Source organism: Mirounga angustirostris, unplaced genomic scaffold, assembly GCF_029215605.1.
Source record: "Mirounga angustirostris isolate CCGP_5_RB_7025 unplaced genomic scaffold, mMirAng1.0.hap1 SCAF_15, whole genome shotgun sequence".
NCBI classification, from domain to species: domain Eukaryota; kingdom Metazoa; phylum Chordata; class Mammalia; order Carnivora; family Phocidae; genus Mirounga; species Mirounga angustirostris.
Window position 1 is genome coordinate 43,020,206 of NW_026991723.1, and position 19,344 is coordinate 43,039,549.

Here is a 19,344-nt window from a genome sequence, read left to right on the forward strand (position 1 = left end):
CATCTTTGGAGGTTAGAATTTCAACATGAATTTTAGGGGAACCCAAACACTCAGGTCTTAGCACCACACATAAAGTATTTTTAATTTAATTGCTGCCTTAATTTGTTTTCATACATTTTAGATTCAATATATATAAAAATTTTTTTAATTACTTGAAGAATTACACAGTGTTTACCTAAAGAATTACATGGTATATCTTAAGTGTTTAGTGAATAATAATTTGATTTTTTCCTGAAAAAAGATAGCAAAATTACTTTCTGTAAGTGTATTTTGTCATATTAACAGTCTATTTTATTTTATTTTATTTTATTTTTTAAAGATTTTATTTATTTATTTGAGAGAGAGAGAAAGAGCACAAGAGGGGGGAGCGGGAGAGGGAGAAGCAGACTCCCTGCCGAGCAGGGAGCCCGATGCGGAACTCGATCCCGGGACTCCAGGATCATGACCTGAGCCGAAGGCAGTCGCTTAACCAACTGAGCCACCCAGGCGCCCTTAACAGTCTATTTTAAAACATCTTTTCTTTAAAAAAACAAAACTGGAAGTATCACAATGCCAGACTGCAAGTTATTACAAAGCTGGAGTAATCAAAACAGTATGGTACTAGCACAAAAATAGACACATAGATTGGGGCACCTGCTGGCTGTGACTCTTGATCTTGGAGTCGTAAGTTTGAGCCTTGTGTTGGGTGTAGAGATTACTTTAAAAAGAAGAAAAAGAATAGACACTATAGATCAATGGAACAGAATAGAAAATCCAGAAATAAACCCATAGCTATATGGTCAGTTAATCTTCAACAAAGGTGGAATGAATATTCAATGGGAAAAGGACAGTCTCTTCAATAAATGGTGTTGGGAGAACTGGACAGCTACATGCAAAAGAATGAAACCAGACCACTTTCTCACACCATACACAAAAATAAACTCAAAATGGATTAAGGACTTAAATGTGAGACGTGAAACCAAAAAATCCTAGAAAAGAGCACAAGCAATAATTTCTCTGACGTCAGCCATAGCAACATTTTTCTAGGTATGTCTCCTGAGGCAAAGGAAACAAAAGGAAAAATACTACTGGGACTACATCAAAATGAAAAGCTTCTGCACAGCAAAGGAAGCAATCAACACAACTAAAAGGCAACTTAATTGAATGGGAGAAGATATTTGCAAATGACCTATCTGATAGTATCCAAAATATGTAAAGAACTGATACAATTCAACACCAAAATACAACCCACTTAAAAAATGGGCAGAAGATATTAACAGACATTTCTCCAGAGAAGATGGCCAGAAGACCCATGAAAAGATGCTCAACATCACTCATCATCAGGGAAATGCAAATCAACACTACAGTGAGATAGCACCTCACACCTGTCAGAATGGCTAAAATCAAAAGCACAAGAAACAAGTGTTGGTGAGAATGTGGAGAAAAAGGAACCCTCGTGCACTGTTGGTGGGAAAGCAAACTGGTGCAGTCACTGTGGAAAACAGTATGGAGGTTCCTCAAAAAGTTAAAAATAGAATTACCTTGTGATCCATTAATCCCACTATTGGATATTTATCCAAAAAATACAAAAATACACGAATTCAAATGGATACATGCCCCCTATGTTTATTGCAGCACTATCTACAATAGCCAAGATATGGAAACAACCCAAGTGTCCATCAATAGATGAATTGATAAAGAAGGTGTGGTATATATATATATATATATAATGGAATATTACTCAGCCATAAAAGAGAATGAAATCTTGCCATTTGCAATGATGTGATACTAGGGAGTAGTATCCCAAGTGAAATAAGTCAGTCTGCTGGCCCTGTGCTGACGAAGACTTTTTGAAAGGACAGAAATGAGCCTTATATTAATTTATTTTAAAGTGTGAAAAAATAATAGTGGTGAAACTTGATCTGCTACAAATTGGAATGTGAAATAAGCAAACAGCAGTGTGGAAGAAAACCTAACAGATGAAAGTGATTTATCAGAAAATGAAAAAGCAGATGATAGTTTGCTCAGCTATTATAGAAAGATAGACTAAACTTAAAGCCAGAAACAATAGAAAATATTGAGGAATCTGTCACAGAGGAACCAAATGAAGTATTTACATATCCTGATTTTCTCCCTTCTCCCTTCAATACTCTGGACTTGCACAAATTAGCCCTCTCAAAATCTGAAAATTGAAAAGTAACAGTGGAAGCTCCAGAAAGCTCTCCTGAACATTTGATAACTCATTTACTGGAAATGTTAAGATTGCAACATATGACTATACAAAAAGAGAGGCCTGAACTACAAACTACCTCCTATACTCCAGCAGCTACTGAATGACCCTCTTCCTCCAAAATTATACCCAAGTGAGACAGCCAAAACTTTTGGACTCTTGAGTCTTCAGACAGCTTGTGTAGATGGAAGTCATGAAAAAAGAGAAAGCAATTCTGGATCTTGCAAAATGCTTCAAAATGGAATTAGAGCAATGCCGGCATATAAATATAAATGGAATTCTAGACCACCATCTCTAAAAAGTTCATCCACCACCAAACAATTGATCGTAATTTATGATAACTTTAGGAATCCCAAAAGCTCTATTTTAAATCCACACCAAGAACCCTCAACCAAGCCTACTACTTCCCAAACAACTCAATCACTGGTTAAAATTGTCTCAACAAGACGTCTGCCATCAAGGTCTCCAATACCAGTTGTACCTGTACCTCTGTCTTTTCCTGAAAATCACAGAGAAGAAATTAAGGCAGCAAGGACCAAGAAGAAATTTTACCAAAAAACCATAGTTTGAATAGACATTCTGTATTCAGAATCACCTTCCTTTAAAGCTAAGGAAGGGTAAGTGTTCACCCAATGACCAAACATAACTTTTCCTTCATAATCTCAGTGTGAGCAAATCTATTTCCAAGATGCTTGGCTAAAATATGGGCTCATCAGTTCCAAGAGGCAGGTATTAAACACACACACACACACACACACACACACATCAGTAACTTGATGTGAAATGGATTAGAACTTGTACAAATCACTGCTGAGATGTCTATATATAAATCCAAGGGCTTCCATGCTGACATATTTGACAATCTCTTGCATGTTATGTTTCAAAGGAATGTTTCACTTAGTAAACTATTCAATTCAAAAGATTATTCTTTTGTTGTGATTGTTTCCCAGTACAATTCCATCATTAATAAATGCTGCAATTGGGAAAAAAAAAAACCCTAAGACAAAAATTTCACCCTGAAATCGATTTTTAGGACCTTTTTAAATAAAGTGAACTAGCATACATGAATAGGGTATTGCAGTATTTTTGTAATACTGAAGAATTAGAAACAGTGTAAATGCCCATTAGTAGCTGATAAAAGTGCATTGTAATATATTAATATAATGTGATACTATACTACATTTAACATGAATAAATTGGATCTATATTTATCAAAATGGAAATGCCTCAAAAGCAAAAGTTGAGGGTGCCTGGGTGGCTCAGTCGTTAAGCGTCTGCCTTCGGCTCAGGTCATGATCCCAGGGTCCTGGGATCGAGACCCACATCGGGCTCCCTCCTCGAGGGGAAGCCTGCTTCTCCCTCTCCCACTCCCGCTGCTTGTGTTCCTGCTCTCGCTATCTGTCTCTGTCAAATAAATAAATAAAATCTTTAAAAAAAAAAAAAAGCAAAAGTTGATTTAAAAGAAGGAAATTGAATAATAGTATATCATATACATCATAGTATATATCATAATATATGTTCTCTAAAATAGAAAATTTTAAATCACATAATAGTACTATATTTTTGTAGATACATGTGTGTGTGCACATATATACATACATATGTATCCACAATAATAGTTATATATAACTACACATACATACAGTATTAAAACACAAAACAGAAATATACACACCAAATTAAAGAAATTCTCTGGTTATTTCTGGGGAGGGAAGAAAGGTGGAATCCTGTAAATGATAATATTATTTACAGAACATTTTTATTTTTTTCACAAAAATAAAAGCTTTGAATTAAATATGGCATAATATTAATATTTTTAAACCCAAATGTTTGGCATATTAATGTTGGTGATATTACTCTCCATATTTTTCTTACATTTGAAATATTCTTTCTGTTTTCTTATGTACTCAAAGACCCAGTAAAGCCACTTCTAGATGAAACCACTAAAGGGATCTTACATATAGGCACATATGTTCACTATAGCATTGTCTATAATTGTGAAAAATGGGAAACAAAAAGATAATATAACTGTATAGCTAAAAGTTCCAAGAACTTCAATTTAAAAGAAAACTATTTTAATTAGTGGAATACACCATATTCTCAAACCATACACAAAAATCAATTCTAGATGGGACTACAGGTCTAATTGTGAAGGGTTAAGTAATGGACCTTTTATTTATCTTATTTTTTATTTTTGGTGGGGAGGGACAGAGGGAGTGAGAGAATCTTAAGCAGGCTCCACATCCATCACAGAGCCCGATGTGGGGCTTGATCTCACAACCCTGAGATCATGACCTGAGTCAAAATGGAGAATTGGACACTTAACCGACTGAGCCATGAGGCGCCCCATGTTAAGTAATAGAGCTTCTAGATGAAAACATAGGAGAATATCTATTTGCCTAATAGAATATCTATTAGGCAAAGGTTTCTTAAAACAGGTTAAATATAAACTAAAAATTGATAAACTAGGCTATATTAAAACCAAGAGCCTTTGTTTATGGAATGATATTATTAAACGACTTAAAAGGCAACATTCAGAGTGAAAAAAGATATTTGCAGTATATGTGTCCGCCAGAGGACTAGCATCCTGAATATCTGAAGAATTCCTATGAATAATTAAGTAAAGGACAGTCAACCCAATAGAAGAATGAGCAAAACACTTGAATAGATATATCATAAAAGAGCACATCCAAATGGCCAATGCACATATGAAAAGGTGCTCTACTCAATTTGTCTTCTTTTTCTAGTTTCTGTAATTGGGAGCTTCATAGTAGATCTTTTTTTCTTTCCAATATAAGCACTTTGTTAGCCCCTCACATTTTGAAATGTGTTGTTTTAATTTTTTGTAATTAAAACTTTTTTAATTCCTCTTGGAATCTAAATCTAGAGAAAAAGGTTTTGAAAGTTTTAAGTTGGGGATTTCTCAGACATCATTCTGGTATTGATTTCTAATTTAATTATATTCTGGGCACAGAAGATACTTCTCATGATTTAGATCTTTTTAATTTTGCTGAGAATTGTTTTATGGTCCAGCCAGCATGTGGTTTTATCTTAGTGAAAGCTCCATGGCACTTGAAAACTGTTACTGTGTGGAATGTTTTATAAATGTCTGTTAGGTCAAGTTTTTTTCATAGTGCTTTTCAAATATTCTGTGTCCTGTTTTCCAATCACTTTCTCTATTGATTGCTAAGACAGGTGTGTTTAAAATCTCAGTTTAAACCATTTCCAGGTTTTCAAAAATACTGTTAGCACAGATTTCAAGAGACTTGTTTATCCCTACTCATTAGATGACTCTTTGGGATTCTTTGTTGAAGTTCCTGGTAATCAACAAAGATTCTCCTCTCACACCGTCAGAAATCAAGGTCTCCCAATCCTGTGTAAACTCTGGGAATAGTTCCTTTATGGGTTCCAGTTGTTCTCTGCCTGCCTTGTTGAATTTGGTCCTATGTATATGCAACAAAGTATTTAACCATAGACTCAAAAGAATTCTTATGCAGATTTCTGTAGCTATTTCTTTTTGTAGATCCTTCCTCTGGGAACTTTTTCACAAATTCCATCATTTCAGTCTTCCCAAACTCCAGTCTCTTTTCTTCATCTCAGCGAGGCCATCATGTTTTTCTTGGGACCCCTCTCCCTGTATCATGTTCTGGAGAGTGGCTCCTGGCAGAAATCTGGACTATCATTAGGGCTCTCTTTGTTAATTTCCTTTCTCTGAGGGATCACAGTTCTCTGCTGCCTGTTGTCCAGCATCTGAATACAGTCATTTCATATAATTTGTCCAGTAAAAAGTAGATTTTGAATTGTGGTCCTTCAGAGTGTCAGAAATATCAGAATAGGTGGGCAGTAAATCAGTCAGTAATAGCCAATGTTCATCCTGCTCAAGGGTGCCCACTCTGACAGCCCCTCCTCCACACATCCGTTAAGATGTGGTTTGTTGGTCCTTAGTTTGACTCAAGAACAGTTGGTCCCTAATATTTATATATACTTATTACAAGTAGGGACTGTGTAAGTTCTTTCAAGATAAAACAAAACAAAACAAAACAAAAAAAACAAGCTATAAGTATAAAATACCTCTAAATAAGCAAGAACTAACATTTCCAACAATTGTAGCCCTGTGTTCTGCTACATTTGTGATCTGAAAGCTGAGGAAAACTAAGTTGAGAAGAGCCACATCTGTTTTTCTCTTTGTTGGGGCCATCTTGTTTCAGAATGTTCCATGTTCTTAGCTAAACAAAGCAGGAACCTATTCCAAACTTAATTGCTATGTGGATGGGTGTATGTGTGTGCGTGTGTGTGTGTATGTTTGCTCCTCCCATCAATCTGGAACCTACCTGAGAAACTGCAGATATAATCATAGAATCCTAATTTTTTAGATCCTTATGTATGTGTATTTATGTTTATATTAAAAAATACAAGTATACACATCAAACTATAAATATAAATTTTTCAAGAAATAATCTGAGTGAGGAAAAGCAGAGACTACTTGTTTTTAATATTTATATAAAGTATAAATATAAAATATATTTCTTAATATATAAATGTTATAATTGAATAATTTTTATAAAGTAAAATATAAAATTATAAAATACATATTTTTATATTGTTGAATACATAACAGTTTAGAGCTGCTGTATCTTCCTAGTAAATCATTCCTTTGATCATTATGTAATGACCATCTAATATTGTTTTTTTCTTAGTGTATATTTTATTTTTTATGCTCCTTTAAAAAATCCTTCTCTTGCCTTAGACTGAGTACATTTTGTTCATTTCTTTTTTTTTGACCTCTTCTGATTTGTAAATTTTATATTTGTTTTCCATTCTTTAAATGCTTTTTCTTGAAATTGTACATCACTTATTTGACAAACTAAGGTTCATCAGCACCTTTATCCTGTCCAACAATAGAGTTCTTAAAATACTGTAACTCTGATCCTTTCCTTGATCTTATATCATTTTATTGTTCAGAAACTTAGTTCTACCGTATTCTGTCTCTACCTTCATTTGGATGTTGTTATATCTACTTTACATGATAAATGTTGGTTTACTTCCACATACATGTTTACAGATGTCTTTTCATCATCACTGATTATTTTGTTTATGTTGATTCTGAGGGGTTTTTTTCTACCTAAAATATATTCTTTAATAGTTCTTTCATCTAAGATCTATGAATAGTAAACCTTCGAATGTTGAAGATATTACTTATTTTTCTTCTCACCTTTCTTGTTGCTGTGAGAAGTCTTCTGTCACTCCAAAGCTCTTTATTTGTTAGGTAACATCTCTTCTCAATATGGTTGCTTTTAAGATTGCTTCTTTTTCGGTGGGGTCCTACAGTTTCCCTCTGTTTCTAACTGTGAACATAGTTTTATTTACTCTGTTTGCAATTTTACTCTCTTAATCTATTAATTTACATTTTTCATCAGCTCTCAGTTTTCAGCTATTTTATATAAAAAAATTTATTTAGTTAGTTAAGGGAGAGAGCGTGCGTGCAAGTGGAGGGAAGAGCAGACGGGGAGGGGGGGAGAGAATCCCAAGCAGGCTCCATGCTCAGTGAGGACCCCTACACAGGGATCGATCTCACAACCTGAGAGCATGACCTTAGCAGAAATCAACCCAGGCACCCCTCTCCTTGAATAATTTCTGAGATGCTTTTTGGGCTTCTCATTCAAACATACTTTATATATTGTTACTATTTTCCTTCCTTTTATTTCTTAGTGTTGTCTTTAATTTCACCAGTTTTCATAAGCTTTGTTTATGTGCTATTTAACATGTTTGTTGAGTTTTCAATCTGTTATGTTTTTAAAAATATGTTTTGTCCCCTTTTTTTTTTCAACATTTTTAAAACTAATTGTATAAAAACTCATTTTGAATTGTTCTGTTATTTCTATTTCCCTATTGTGCCGTTTCTCTTTTTTTGGGGGGGGGTGATATGTAGACTGTCATTCGTGGCTTTGAACTTATTCATACAATTATTCTTACCTGCAAATTTGACTTCTTTTGAGTTTTATTTTCTGTGATGTTCTTTCTCCTATCCATTCTCTCAGTTGTGGAAGCCTATCTGTAATGGGTGATTGTGTCTGCCTGAACTCTCCAGTGGACACTGGTCATGAACCAGTTTTTACATTACTGTCAATTCTTTAGATCTCTGCAAATGTATATGGCTTGATTTTGAAACCAGTTAATATAGGCTTGCCTCCTTTTAGTGAAACTCCAACCACATAAACTGAAATATTTGTGTCACACTCAGCAAATTTTTGTCTCCCATCTTGCTACAGTTAGCCCAGTTTTGTCTCTCAGCCATGGAGGGCCTAAGGCATAAACTTCCATCCCCATTCAGGTCTGAAGGTCTGAGGTCTCCATGGGCGGTATTTGATCCAGTCTCTCATTGTGGTAGTTCAGCTCCATTTTACTAGTAGGGGTTCTTTGTCTTTTCTTGGCATCTAGAAATGTACTCTTTTTGCTTTCAGTATATGTATTAACATTTTATCATGACTTTTACATAGTATATCTGTGTGTTAAGAAGTGGTTGGGTTGGGGTGCCTGACTGGCAGTCAGTATAGCATGTAACTCTTGATCTTGGGGCTATAAGTGTGAGCCCCACAGTAGTTGTAGAGATTACTTAAAAATAAAATCTTAGGAAAAAAAGTGGTTGGGTAACTCAATACATTATTATTTTTTTTTATCATATAGTCTATGTTTTAAGTATTTAACATGTTTACTTAGATAAATTTAAAAATTACTTACTTAAGACATTTTACTTCCCAGATTCTCACTAAAATTCAATTTTAATTGTTAGGATTTAACAGTGATATATTTTTCTTTTATTTTACTACTGTCTAATTCATATTTTGTTAAATATCTTTACTACCTTCATCTGTTTGCTACATTATTCCTTAACTTATGCATTTTAAATAATCATTTATTGTGTTAATTTTCATAGGATGACTCTTCAAGAAGAATTGGATAAACTTAAAGTACGTATATCTGTTGATAAGACAACAATACAAGAATTGAATACATGTATGGCAGAGAAGAGAGAAGGTACATTTTTTGTGTGTGAGACTAAATATTTATTATAGGCATTTTAAAATCTAGCTCTTGATGTTTTATTTTCAATTTCTTGTAAGACTCTTATCCTTGTTCCCCCTCTTTCTGCTGCTTTACTTATTGATATGTGATTAACATTTTTACCTTATATGAGAAAATCAAATAGAACACCTAAAAGTCAGCTTTATAATTCATTAAAAATTCTAAAGAGATATTTGATAAGGAGAAAAGATGTTTGTTTTTCGATTCATTGATAAGGTTTTACTAGTTATGTTTGTTCAGAGTTCTATAAATTATATGGTTATTGTACTCAGTATTAATTCATTTATATTTTTGTTTGATATTACATTTTTCTGGAACTCATTTAGTTCTCATCTATTGTCCTGGAATCAAAATCATAGAGTTAGAAGGAAACTTGGAGATCTGCAAATCTGCCATTTTCCTGACCACTAGCCTAAAACTGTTTAGTAAAAGGAATGTATCTGTTCCAATTGAAGGGTTATTCCTTTGTTAAAATCAAGATAACTCTATTTACTATAGGACTTCAGTCCATACTGTAATACCTCATTAGACAAAAGTAAGGTTGATAGGACAGAATTTCTCCTTATTTAACTTCACTATAGCATCATTGTTACCACTGTACTTTTTAGGTATTGACAATTTATAATTAATAATTAACTTAATAATTTATACTTAACAAGTTTTCATATACCACTCATCTGCCTATTGTCCCAATTACTGTTGTTCCAATTGCTCTGAGTTAGGTCACTGGTGACTTGTCAAAGCCAGTGTTTGAAATCATCTCTTTTACACCACTAATTTATATCATATTTCAAGCTTACTCCTTCATTGGCACCTGAAACATTGGTTTTCCTTTGTTTTAACTATGCTTGCCTCTATCTTCTGTTTCTTCCAGTGGAACTTCCTTCCATTTATTCCTTAACTATTGGGGTTCTCTAAGATTTTATCCTTGGTTTACTTTTCAAGAATAATAACTTTATTGTTCCTGGAAAAATTACACATACTTATAAATATTCAAGCAATAAGAAAGAATAAAAAAAGACAAAGAAAAACATCCTAATTCACAAACACTTAATAATCAAAATTTCAATCTTAAATAGTTATCAAATCAAACACCTCTTAATACTTATAAAGAAAGAAGCCTAGTTAGATAAATTGTGGAAAAAGAAAACCACAATGTATGCTATTTTTAAAAAGGATATTTACATATGATTTTGTTTGGCACCAACCAAATAAAAAGAAACAGGTGTAAACATGAAGGAACTGTTGAACTTTAGGTAACTGTCTCATTACTTCAATAAATATTAATTTCTAAAACTTCCCTCTAAGATTAAAAAGAAAGGTTCTAAAAACATTGAAGATGGAACTACTTTGTATTTTTAAAAGTATGTATTTCAATTTCAGGGCGTATTAAAAATTAATTCCTTGCCATGCAAGATGAAAATAACAGTTGTTTTTTAAAAAAAAAATTTTATTTTGTTTCCCTCACATCTTGAGTCTTGTTCATTAAATAACCTTTTAATTTTATCAAAGTCTATAACTTAATATATTGCAACAATGATTTCCTCAGTTTTAAAGTCTTATTTTTATATACAAAGGACTCAGTACTCATCACATTTTTTAAAGTCATAGTCTTTCTATTCATGAGTTCTTTATTTTGATTTATTTTTTGGTTAGCCAGATATAACTGAAACTTTTTTTTTTTTTCAAGAAGGAATCAAAATAGCTATATTTGTAAGAACTTAGATGTTTGAAAATATGTTTCAATAGTCTTTTTAGTCAATGAATAAATTGGCTGGGTATAATTTTATCATTTTACACTTTTTTTCTCCTCAAAACTTTCTAGATGTTACTCATTTTTAGAAGAAGGTGCTGTAGAGATATATTATGGAGAGGTGTCTGGTTTTCCTTCCCCGCCTGTACCTCACTCCTTTCTTTGGATGTGACTTGCTTTTGCTATGTTTATTTTTAGTTTTTTCAACTTGATGTTCCAAAATTTAAATAGAATATGCCTTGATATAGTATGTTCTAAATCATATTTTGGATTATCCATGTAATTTGTTATTTGTCAATTAAGATCTTCCTGTATTACAAGGAAATATATTTTTGCATATTCCATTTTTTTTTATACTCTGATTCAAGGATATCAGTTGTCTTTATGTTTGGTTACTTTTCGTCTGGGATTCATATCTGTTTTCTTCTAATTCTTTAATCTTTGTTTTTTTCTTCTGCGTTCAGTTTATCTAAAGACTTTTCCTTCATTAGTAATTCAATTTTGAGGGCATCTGGGTGGCTTAGTCGTTAAGCATCTGCCTTCGGCTGAGGTCATGATCCCAGGGTGCTGAGATCGAGTCCCACATCAGGCTCCCTCCTCAGGGGGAAGCCTGCTTCTCCCTCTCCCACTCCCGCTGCTTGTGTTCCTGCTCTTGCTATCTCTGTCTCTGTCAAATAAATAAATAAAATCTTTAAAAAAAAAAAGTAATTCAATTTTGAGCTATATATATATATATTCTTTCCTTTGTTCTTTCTAATACTTCTATTAAATCTATAGCCATGTTTTCTGGTTCTTTATTTATTGCTTCAATTCTTAAATTCCCACTTTTTTCCTTTGTATATCTTACTGATTTTCTGAGCTCATATTTTATTAAATTCAGGTTTTTGGCAAGTTCTTTTCTTTCTTTGATTGTGGTTTCTTCCAAACTGGGTTTTAAATCTTTATTTTGTTAAATGTTCATTTCACCCCACCTACTAGAGAGTGTTTCTTGTTCTGGAAGGAGTGATCCCAGAGATTTAAAATGATATTTGGCTTTACATATAACCAGCCTGGTGGTTCTTATCTTTACTAAGAACCTTTTCTGCTGCTCTTCATTCCTTCCTGTAGATCCCAATTTACATTTGGTGTCATTTTCTATTTTCCTAAAGGACTCCCTTTAATATTTATATAGTGCACATCTGCTGGTGATGAATTCTTTCAGCTTTTATATACCTATAAAAGAAATCTTTATTTTGTCTTCATTTTTGAAGGATATTTTCACTGAGTATAGAATTCTGTATTGGCAGGTTTTTTTTTCCTTTTGATACTTAAAAAAATTTGCTCCACTATCTTTTGACTTAAAATGCTTCCAGTGAGGGCTCCTGTGTTTGTCATTGGTTAAGCGACTGCCTTCAGCTCAGATCATGATCCTGGAGTCCCTGGATCAAGTCCCGCATCGGGCTCCCTGCTCGGCAGGGAGTCTGCTTCTCCCTCTGACCCTCCCCCCTCTCATGTGTTCACTCTCTCTCATTCTCTCTCTCTCAAATAAATAAATAAAATCTTTTTTAAAAAATGCTTCCAGTGATAATTCTCCTGTCATTCTTATCTTTTTTCAAAGATACATACATAACAAGTCATTTTTTTTGAGGGGGGGACTGTGTGAATTTTGAAGGTTTTTTCCTCCAATCCTTTTAGTCGTTCTTTTTTGGGGGTTGTTTACTCACATTTATGTGCTGATCAGTACTTAGCTGAAGACTTGAGGGGGGAATCTCTATAGATCTTCAGAGCTCTCCCTGTCTCTGATTTGTGTTCTCTGGCACTTTACCCTGCAAACTCGCCCTTCCTTGGCCTCTTTGGACTCTGGGGTCTGTCATTGCAATTTAAGAAGATCACCAGACGCCCATTTAGTCCCCATCTTTGTGCTGTGGCCTGGAAGCTCTCTAAGCAGCATGCAGGAGCAGTGATTGAATTCACTTCATTTGTTTCCTCTCTCTCGGGGATGGCTACCTTCCATTGTCTTATGCCCAGTGTCTGAGAACCATTTTTTCATCTATTTTCTCTAGTTTTAGTTGTTCCACATGGACAGGTAAATCTGGTGCCTCTGGTACTTACTTTTATTGTCATTGAACATGTTTTCCCTGATTAAAATCCCAAGTCTATATGAATAGTAACCTCCTTCCATGTACCAGATATATTTTTTTTATTTCTTGCCACCTATTTTCCCCTGGCTATTTTTACAAGGATTTCGAAAGTTATGCATGTTTTTAGAAAAAACTCATTACCTTTCCTCTCAAATCAGTTCTGTCTCCTCTAACTTCCCACATAAGCACCTTAAGCCCCTACCACACTAAATTCCTCGTTACTGAAAATTGCAATTCATAGTGTAGTGAATCTCCTACAATCCCATAATATCTCTGTTAGGAGCTCAACTGAGCTGGAGAGAGCTGAGCTGCCAGGTGTCCACATAACTGATTTAAGATAATAAGCCAAAATGAAAGTAACAGTCAAGCCTTTAATCACTTACTATGTAAACAAGAGGCTAAAGTGGAGAAAGTGCCAACTCCCTCTGTTCTGTCTTCCCCCTGGAACTGCACATCAGTTGAGGATCAGATGGATCAGCACAGACAGAGATGTTGTCTTACAGCCGAAGGAGCCCTGAGCTAAAGTCTCCTGCATTTTTATTTACCTGGGTCTTAGGGGAGAAAGAAGGGGAGGGCTGGGAGAGGAAAAGTACTGTGTACTGAGTCAGATGGAAGAAAAATGTCTTCAAGGTTACCTCCACCTCAGCCACCAAATAAGGAGATCTTGGCAGAGGCACTTGAAGAAGGCCTCAGCCAAAGGGCCGCCAGTAAGGAGGTTTTCACATGGAGGCCTAGTGGAGGCATCTAGGCTAGGAACACAGATACACATAAGAATGTGGTTGGCCAGGGGGATCCTGAGCCCTTGACTATAACTCCCTTCGGGGACCACAGTCCATTGGCCACGTACCAGGTCTGGTTGGGGAGGACAACTTTCCCTCATGGGGCATGCCAGGTAAAGCATGTAATACCTATGATCAGGCCTGAAAAATCAATTAGAGGATTAAGTTTGGAGTAAGAATCCTCAATTTTTACCACAAATGCATGAGTATGTTCATAAAAACACTGTTTATGGTATTCTTCATTGAAAACTGAAGGCCTGTTTATTAATAAAAGAGCAAAACAAACAAATGTGAAAACACACATGAGTGAGTTGTTTGTGAGTACAAACAACATCAAGCATATTTTTTTTTCTTTTTGTATGTGGGTATGTGGATTGGCTGAAGCAGTTCTCCTTGCTGTGGGTCATCCGGTCCAGCTCTTTTTCAGGCTACAAGTAGAGTTTACTTCGGTTCCATGTATCTATTTCTTGGCTACAAAGGGACAATATAAACATACAGAGCCTCTTAAGCCTAGATTTGAAACTGGTGTATCGTAACTTCTATCTACATTCTTTGGCTAAAATAAGTCATTTTATCAAATACAGCTGGCAACAATTCATGTCTTATCTGTATGAGTTTCTGTGGAGGGTTGGGGTTGTATTTCAGACTTGTTAGGCCCTCACCCATAAATTTTGTAGAAGTCCTTTTGTCCAGCTGAAAGTATCTACTAAGCATCACATTATTACTTTCAGAGATTGTCAGGAACAGGCATACCCAGTGGCCAGGTCTTAATGTCAATATCTTGGATTTGGCCTTTCCTGCCAGAGTGTCAGTGGTTGCTCCTTTGATATGGTGAGAAACACTTTCATTTCCAACCCTGAAAGTACTGGAACATATGTACTTCCATATGCCTGTGGCTGCTCCTTTCTGAGCTCAGTTTTTCCTCTAGAACCCATTCAGTGGCAGCCAGTAACAATCAACTCACTCTACACTGGAACTTCCTCACTCATTGTTACAAATTTATTGGCTGCATTTTTTGTCTTCCATGTTATGTCAGATGGCAGTTTGCCACTATATAACATGAGTCACCATTTTCTCAGCTCCTGGAGCATTCTTTGGCACCCACCACCCAGTCCCAAAATCAATGCCACATAATTTAGGTTTTTATTATAGCAGCATTCACTTATCGTTATCAACTTCTGTCCCTGACGGCTTATGCTATCGTATAAACAACCACAAAATTTCAATGACTTGCAATAATACACATTATTTTTTTGTTGATGGTTTCTGCAGATCAGCTGGAGCAAATGTGCTTCAGGCTGCAGTTCTGTTGTTTGTCTGGAGCATATTGGGCTCATATGATTCCACATGTCTCAGGCCCAGGCCCAGGCCCAGGGTGAAGGAGGCAGTGACTATCTGGGCATACTCTTTTCAAAGCAGATACTGGAAATTTCCATGGGAAGAGGAGAAATACCTGTTCTAGGTTTATAACAGGCACACTATTATCTATACCCACATTCCTTTGGTCAGAGCAACTCAAATGGCCAAGCTCAACATCAGTGGCGTGAGGATCTATACTCCACCCATGAAGGTAGAGGAAAATGGAGTAAGCATTTGCTGACTAATAATCTACCAAAGTGTGATATCAAAGTATAAACCAAAAGCATTTGCTGTTTTTCAAGTACCTGCTGCTCAAAATAATTAGTATACCAAAGCATCATATTTTTGGGTGGAATATCCTGCAACCCCTCATAATAATAGGTTTTTAAAAATAACTTGAGAAAATAGCTAAAAGAATCTACCAGAAGGAAACAAGTTGCAGAAGAATTTAATTTGTTCATGTCATCTAAGAGAATTAAGAGAAAAGAAAAACATAGAAGGAAGGATAAGTGTAAACAATTGTAAATAAGCAGTGTTAAAAGTTAAAAAGTGGACAGGGAAGAACCTCCTGGGAAAGACTATAAATCACAGTGAATTTTTATAGTAAAAATAAAAGTAAGGCATTTAAAACTAAAACATTAAAAATAAATCTCTAGCAAGGTGAATCATGTACTCACACATCCAGCATAGGACAAAAATAGAACTGCATATTTCTAACTAGGTCCTCTTGGTTCATTTCTCAAATCCTGAGATCCTTAAATGGGAGGAGAATCAAGGGGCAGAGTGGGTTCCTTGTTCCCCTCCATCACATGGGCCCAGCTTTATTCTTTATTAAAACCTGTGAAGGTGAGAAACTAAAGTTTTCAATAGAAAACCACAGGGGGACATGGTCAACCCGTCCACCAGTGGACTTTGTACACACCCAGGAACACAAATCAGCAATCAAATTCATTTTTAAATCAGTCTTCGGCATTTATTTTATTGGAATTATTTTGCTATTTTTAGCATTCTGTGCTCTTTGAACATAGAAATATTTTCTTATTTTTAAGAGTAAACACTTCATTTAAAACGGTAGCAGATATTTAAATGACTTGAACAGCTGAATTGTATTTGCATATTATTTCTATATTGCTGAAAGAGTGTTGTAAATGAATTCAGCACCATGGCGTTAGGGGACTAGAAAAAGAAACTTGGGAACCAATAGATTATTACCAAGGTAAAGGTACATATTCCCCAGGTGGCAAATTCTACCTATTCTAGCTTTTATTATCCTTAGGATAGTGTTCTATTTATTTCAGGAGTACAGAAGTTTTAATTGGATATGTCATGTTTCAAAGACAAAAGAAATGCCTAATTCACTCTAACAAACTTGTTAGTCACTGTTTATACCAAGAGATTTCTACTCTACAGAGAATAATAGTTTTCTTTTTCCTTTGTTGATAAATCAAAGTTTTACACTGACCTACAGCAGCCAAGCATACTTTAAAGCAAAATCACCTCAGTCTAACACAGATATGTATCCTTTTAGCTTTATGTATTCTTTTTTGCCCTTCTTTTGATTCTTTAAGAAATGTTGTCTCCTAAAAATAATTCAGAAAGAAATATTAAATTTGTCACAATAATTTATTTGATTAGAAAACATTTATTTATAAGTTTTAATGTATTTAAATTTTACTAGTATTAAATGAAATTTTATGGGTTTTTTTCCCTTTAATTTTGATACATTGCTTATATATTTTTGCTTGGTTGAAAAGGTTTTGGTAGTCACAGGCATGGTCAGTATAGGAATTATTTGTAGAAACAATTTCACCTGTTATCTGGGTTTCTATGTGTTATAAAGTGACAGTTTTTCTGGAAATGTGATTTTTATGGTTTACTCTGCCCAGTACATGATCTTTTACCTGAAAAAAAAGGTGGTGGTAGGGGCTATTACAGTTTGAATCCACCCTAATTCGGCTAGTGTTTGCTTTGTTCAGCCATCACTCTGATCCTCCTGGCAGGGAACAAGATCCAGAGAATAAAACTAGTAGTGGCCGTATAGATAAGAAGGCCGTGAATTCTGCTTTTAAGGCAAAGGGGGAATTGTCTACAAAAGAATGAAAATAGGAATAAAAGTATAGCATTGTTAACCTGAAGATCTCTTGTACCTTTGAAAATCTTACACTGGAAAAAAAAAAGACACTACAAAGGTACATAATTATGTGATTGAAAATCTTGGAAAAGGTCACCATTTAGTTCCCAGCCAAATACTCAACAATAAAATAGACTAGATTATTCACAATTGAGAAACTGAGAGCCCTTTTCCTTAAAATGACAGGCCAATGTTTCAGCAGTATATGAGGTACTATAATATATTATTTATTGTCTCCCAGAACAACTCTGTAGATATGGTGAAGATGATGGGGTCAAGAAGAGTACTCCAGAGAAGAATGGGAAAGAAATGTCGGAGCAGACATTGCAGAAGGTAGTCTAATCTTTAAGATATTGAGCTGAGGAAGTTAAATCTGAATTTTAACATAAAGGATTATATTTTAAAACGAGGGCTCATGAACTTAAACCTTGTGTGAATCCTTAATTTAAATTCATAATTCAAAATCATTCGCTTGCCAAAATGGGTTAAAAAAATCAATGTTAGTGAAATAAATGTGGAAACACTTGTGCTTCTGTTGACATAGATTAAAAATATTTTCAAAGATGAAATGAAGAGCATGACAATGGAAATTATAAAAATTTATAGTATATGTGCTTATTAGTTATAACTTAGCAGTTTAACTTTAAAATGGGACATGCTGAGACTCTGTTATACTTCAAAAAGCATATAGATTTGCAATATTTGAACTATTAAAACTGAGCATAGTTTTAGCTTCAGTGAAGTAAAATGGTAATATGTTTATAATTTAATAAAAGTATACATGACTCATCTCATTTTAGATAGAAATTTATGCCCATATAATTTAGGATCACTCTCCCTGTTTTAATAGAACCACACATATAAACCCTGCAGTCACTTTACATCATACCTATAATTAATAATAAAATTTCTTTAAAAATATTAACATCTATCTTTATAATTTTACTTAATTCATAATTTTATTTATAAATACATTCTTAACCATGATCCATTAAGTTGGCTTGGTTGCACTTTAGCACTTGTTATTCTTATAAAGAAAATATTTTTTAAGGTATATCCTATGACTGGTTGTCATTTGCTACACTGGATACTTACATAAAGCTGGAAATACACAAATATATAAACAAAAATATTAATATGGCTACTTATATTTCTCACGTCTGTGACTTGACTTTTAGGAAATCTAGTGACTTACAACAGATGATGTGATCACTTCTACTTCTAACACTTGCCATATGTCAAGTAACAAAGGCTGTCATCTCATTACTACTAAATAACACATATCAGGTTAGCACAATAACATACAGAACAAGAAATGCTCACATTCCTTTATCTTAAGGTAAAACGAGTAATTGAAATAATACATGCATTATCAGCTGGAATGTCAAACAGTTTGCACTAGCTTATCTTCTTTGTTTCAGAGCAATATTTTTGTTTGCTGGGGTTTCTATAATTTTTTGCTCTATGGCTGCATAATATTGTCCTACTACCTACCACGTCCTTAGGATAGAAACCCTAAAGAAATCCATTCTTTCATTCCAACTGCCATAAATGGCTACTACCATAGTGCATCCAGAAATCCATTTTAAGTCCTGAAAAGCCAAGAGGAATTATTTGCATTGAACCATAACTATTTTGTCACCTTTTTTTAATATTAACCTAATGCAGTTGGACGAGTCATGATTTAACCTTTTTTAGTTGGGTTTCCTGATTTTAAAAGGATGTATTGTAAAACTCATTCAAAATAGGTTTAAAAGATAGCAACAGCATGAAAACAGTATTTGTTTACATAGTAGAAATAAAACATATAAAATTATTTTTTAATAATGCATTAACATTTCACACTGTTATGGCATGAATTGAGTCCCCCCCTCACCCCATTTTATTATGCCGAAGTCCTAATTCCCAGT

The 19,344-nt window shown here is 34.4% G+C and overlaps 1 protein-coding gene and 1 pseudogene across 7 annotated transcripts in view; both read left to right on the forward strand.

The window, feature by feature from the left end:
- Positions 1 to 19,344, forward strand: part of CNTLN (centlein) — a 300,088-nt gene that overhangs the window by 190,047 nt on the left and 90,697 nt on the right. For all 7 annotated transcript variants that reach the window (XM_064579709.1, XM_064579711.1, XM_064579710.1 and 4 more), the window contains 2 exons: positions 9,144 to 9,244; positions 17,676 to 17,767. In XM_064579709.1, the coding sequence (XP_064435779.1) occupies positions 9,144 to 9,244; positions 17,676 to 17,767 (193 nt within the window). The remainder of the gene's footprint in view (positions 1 to 9,143; positions 9,245 to 17,675; positions 17,768 to 19,344) is intronic.
- Positions 1,883 to 2,927, forward strand: LOC123849662 (protein FAM217A-like; annotated as a pseudogene).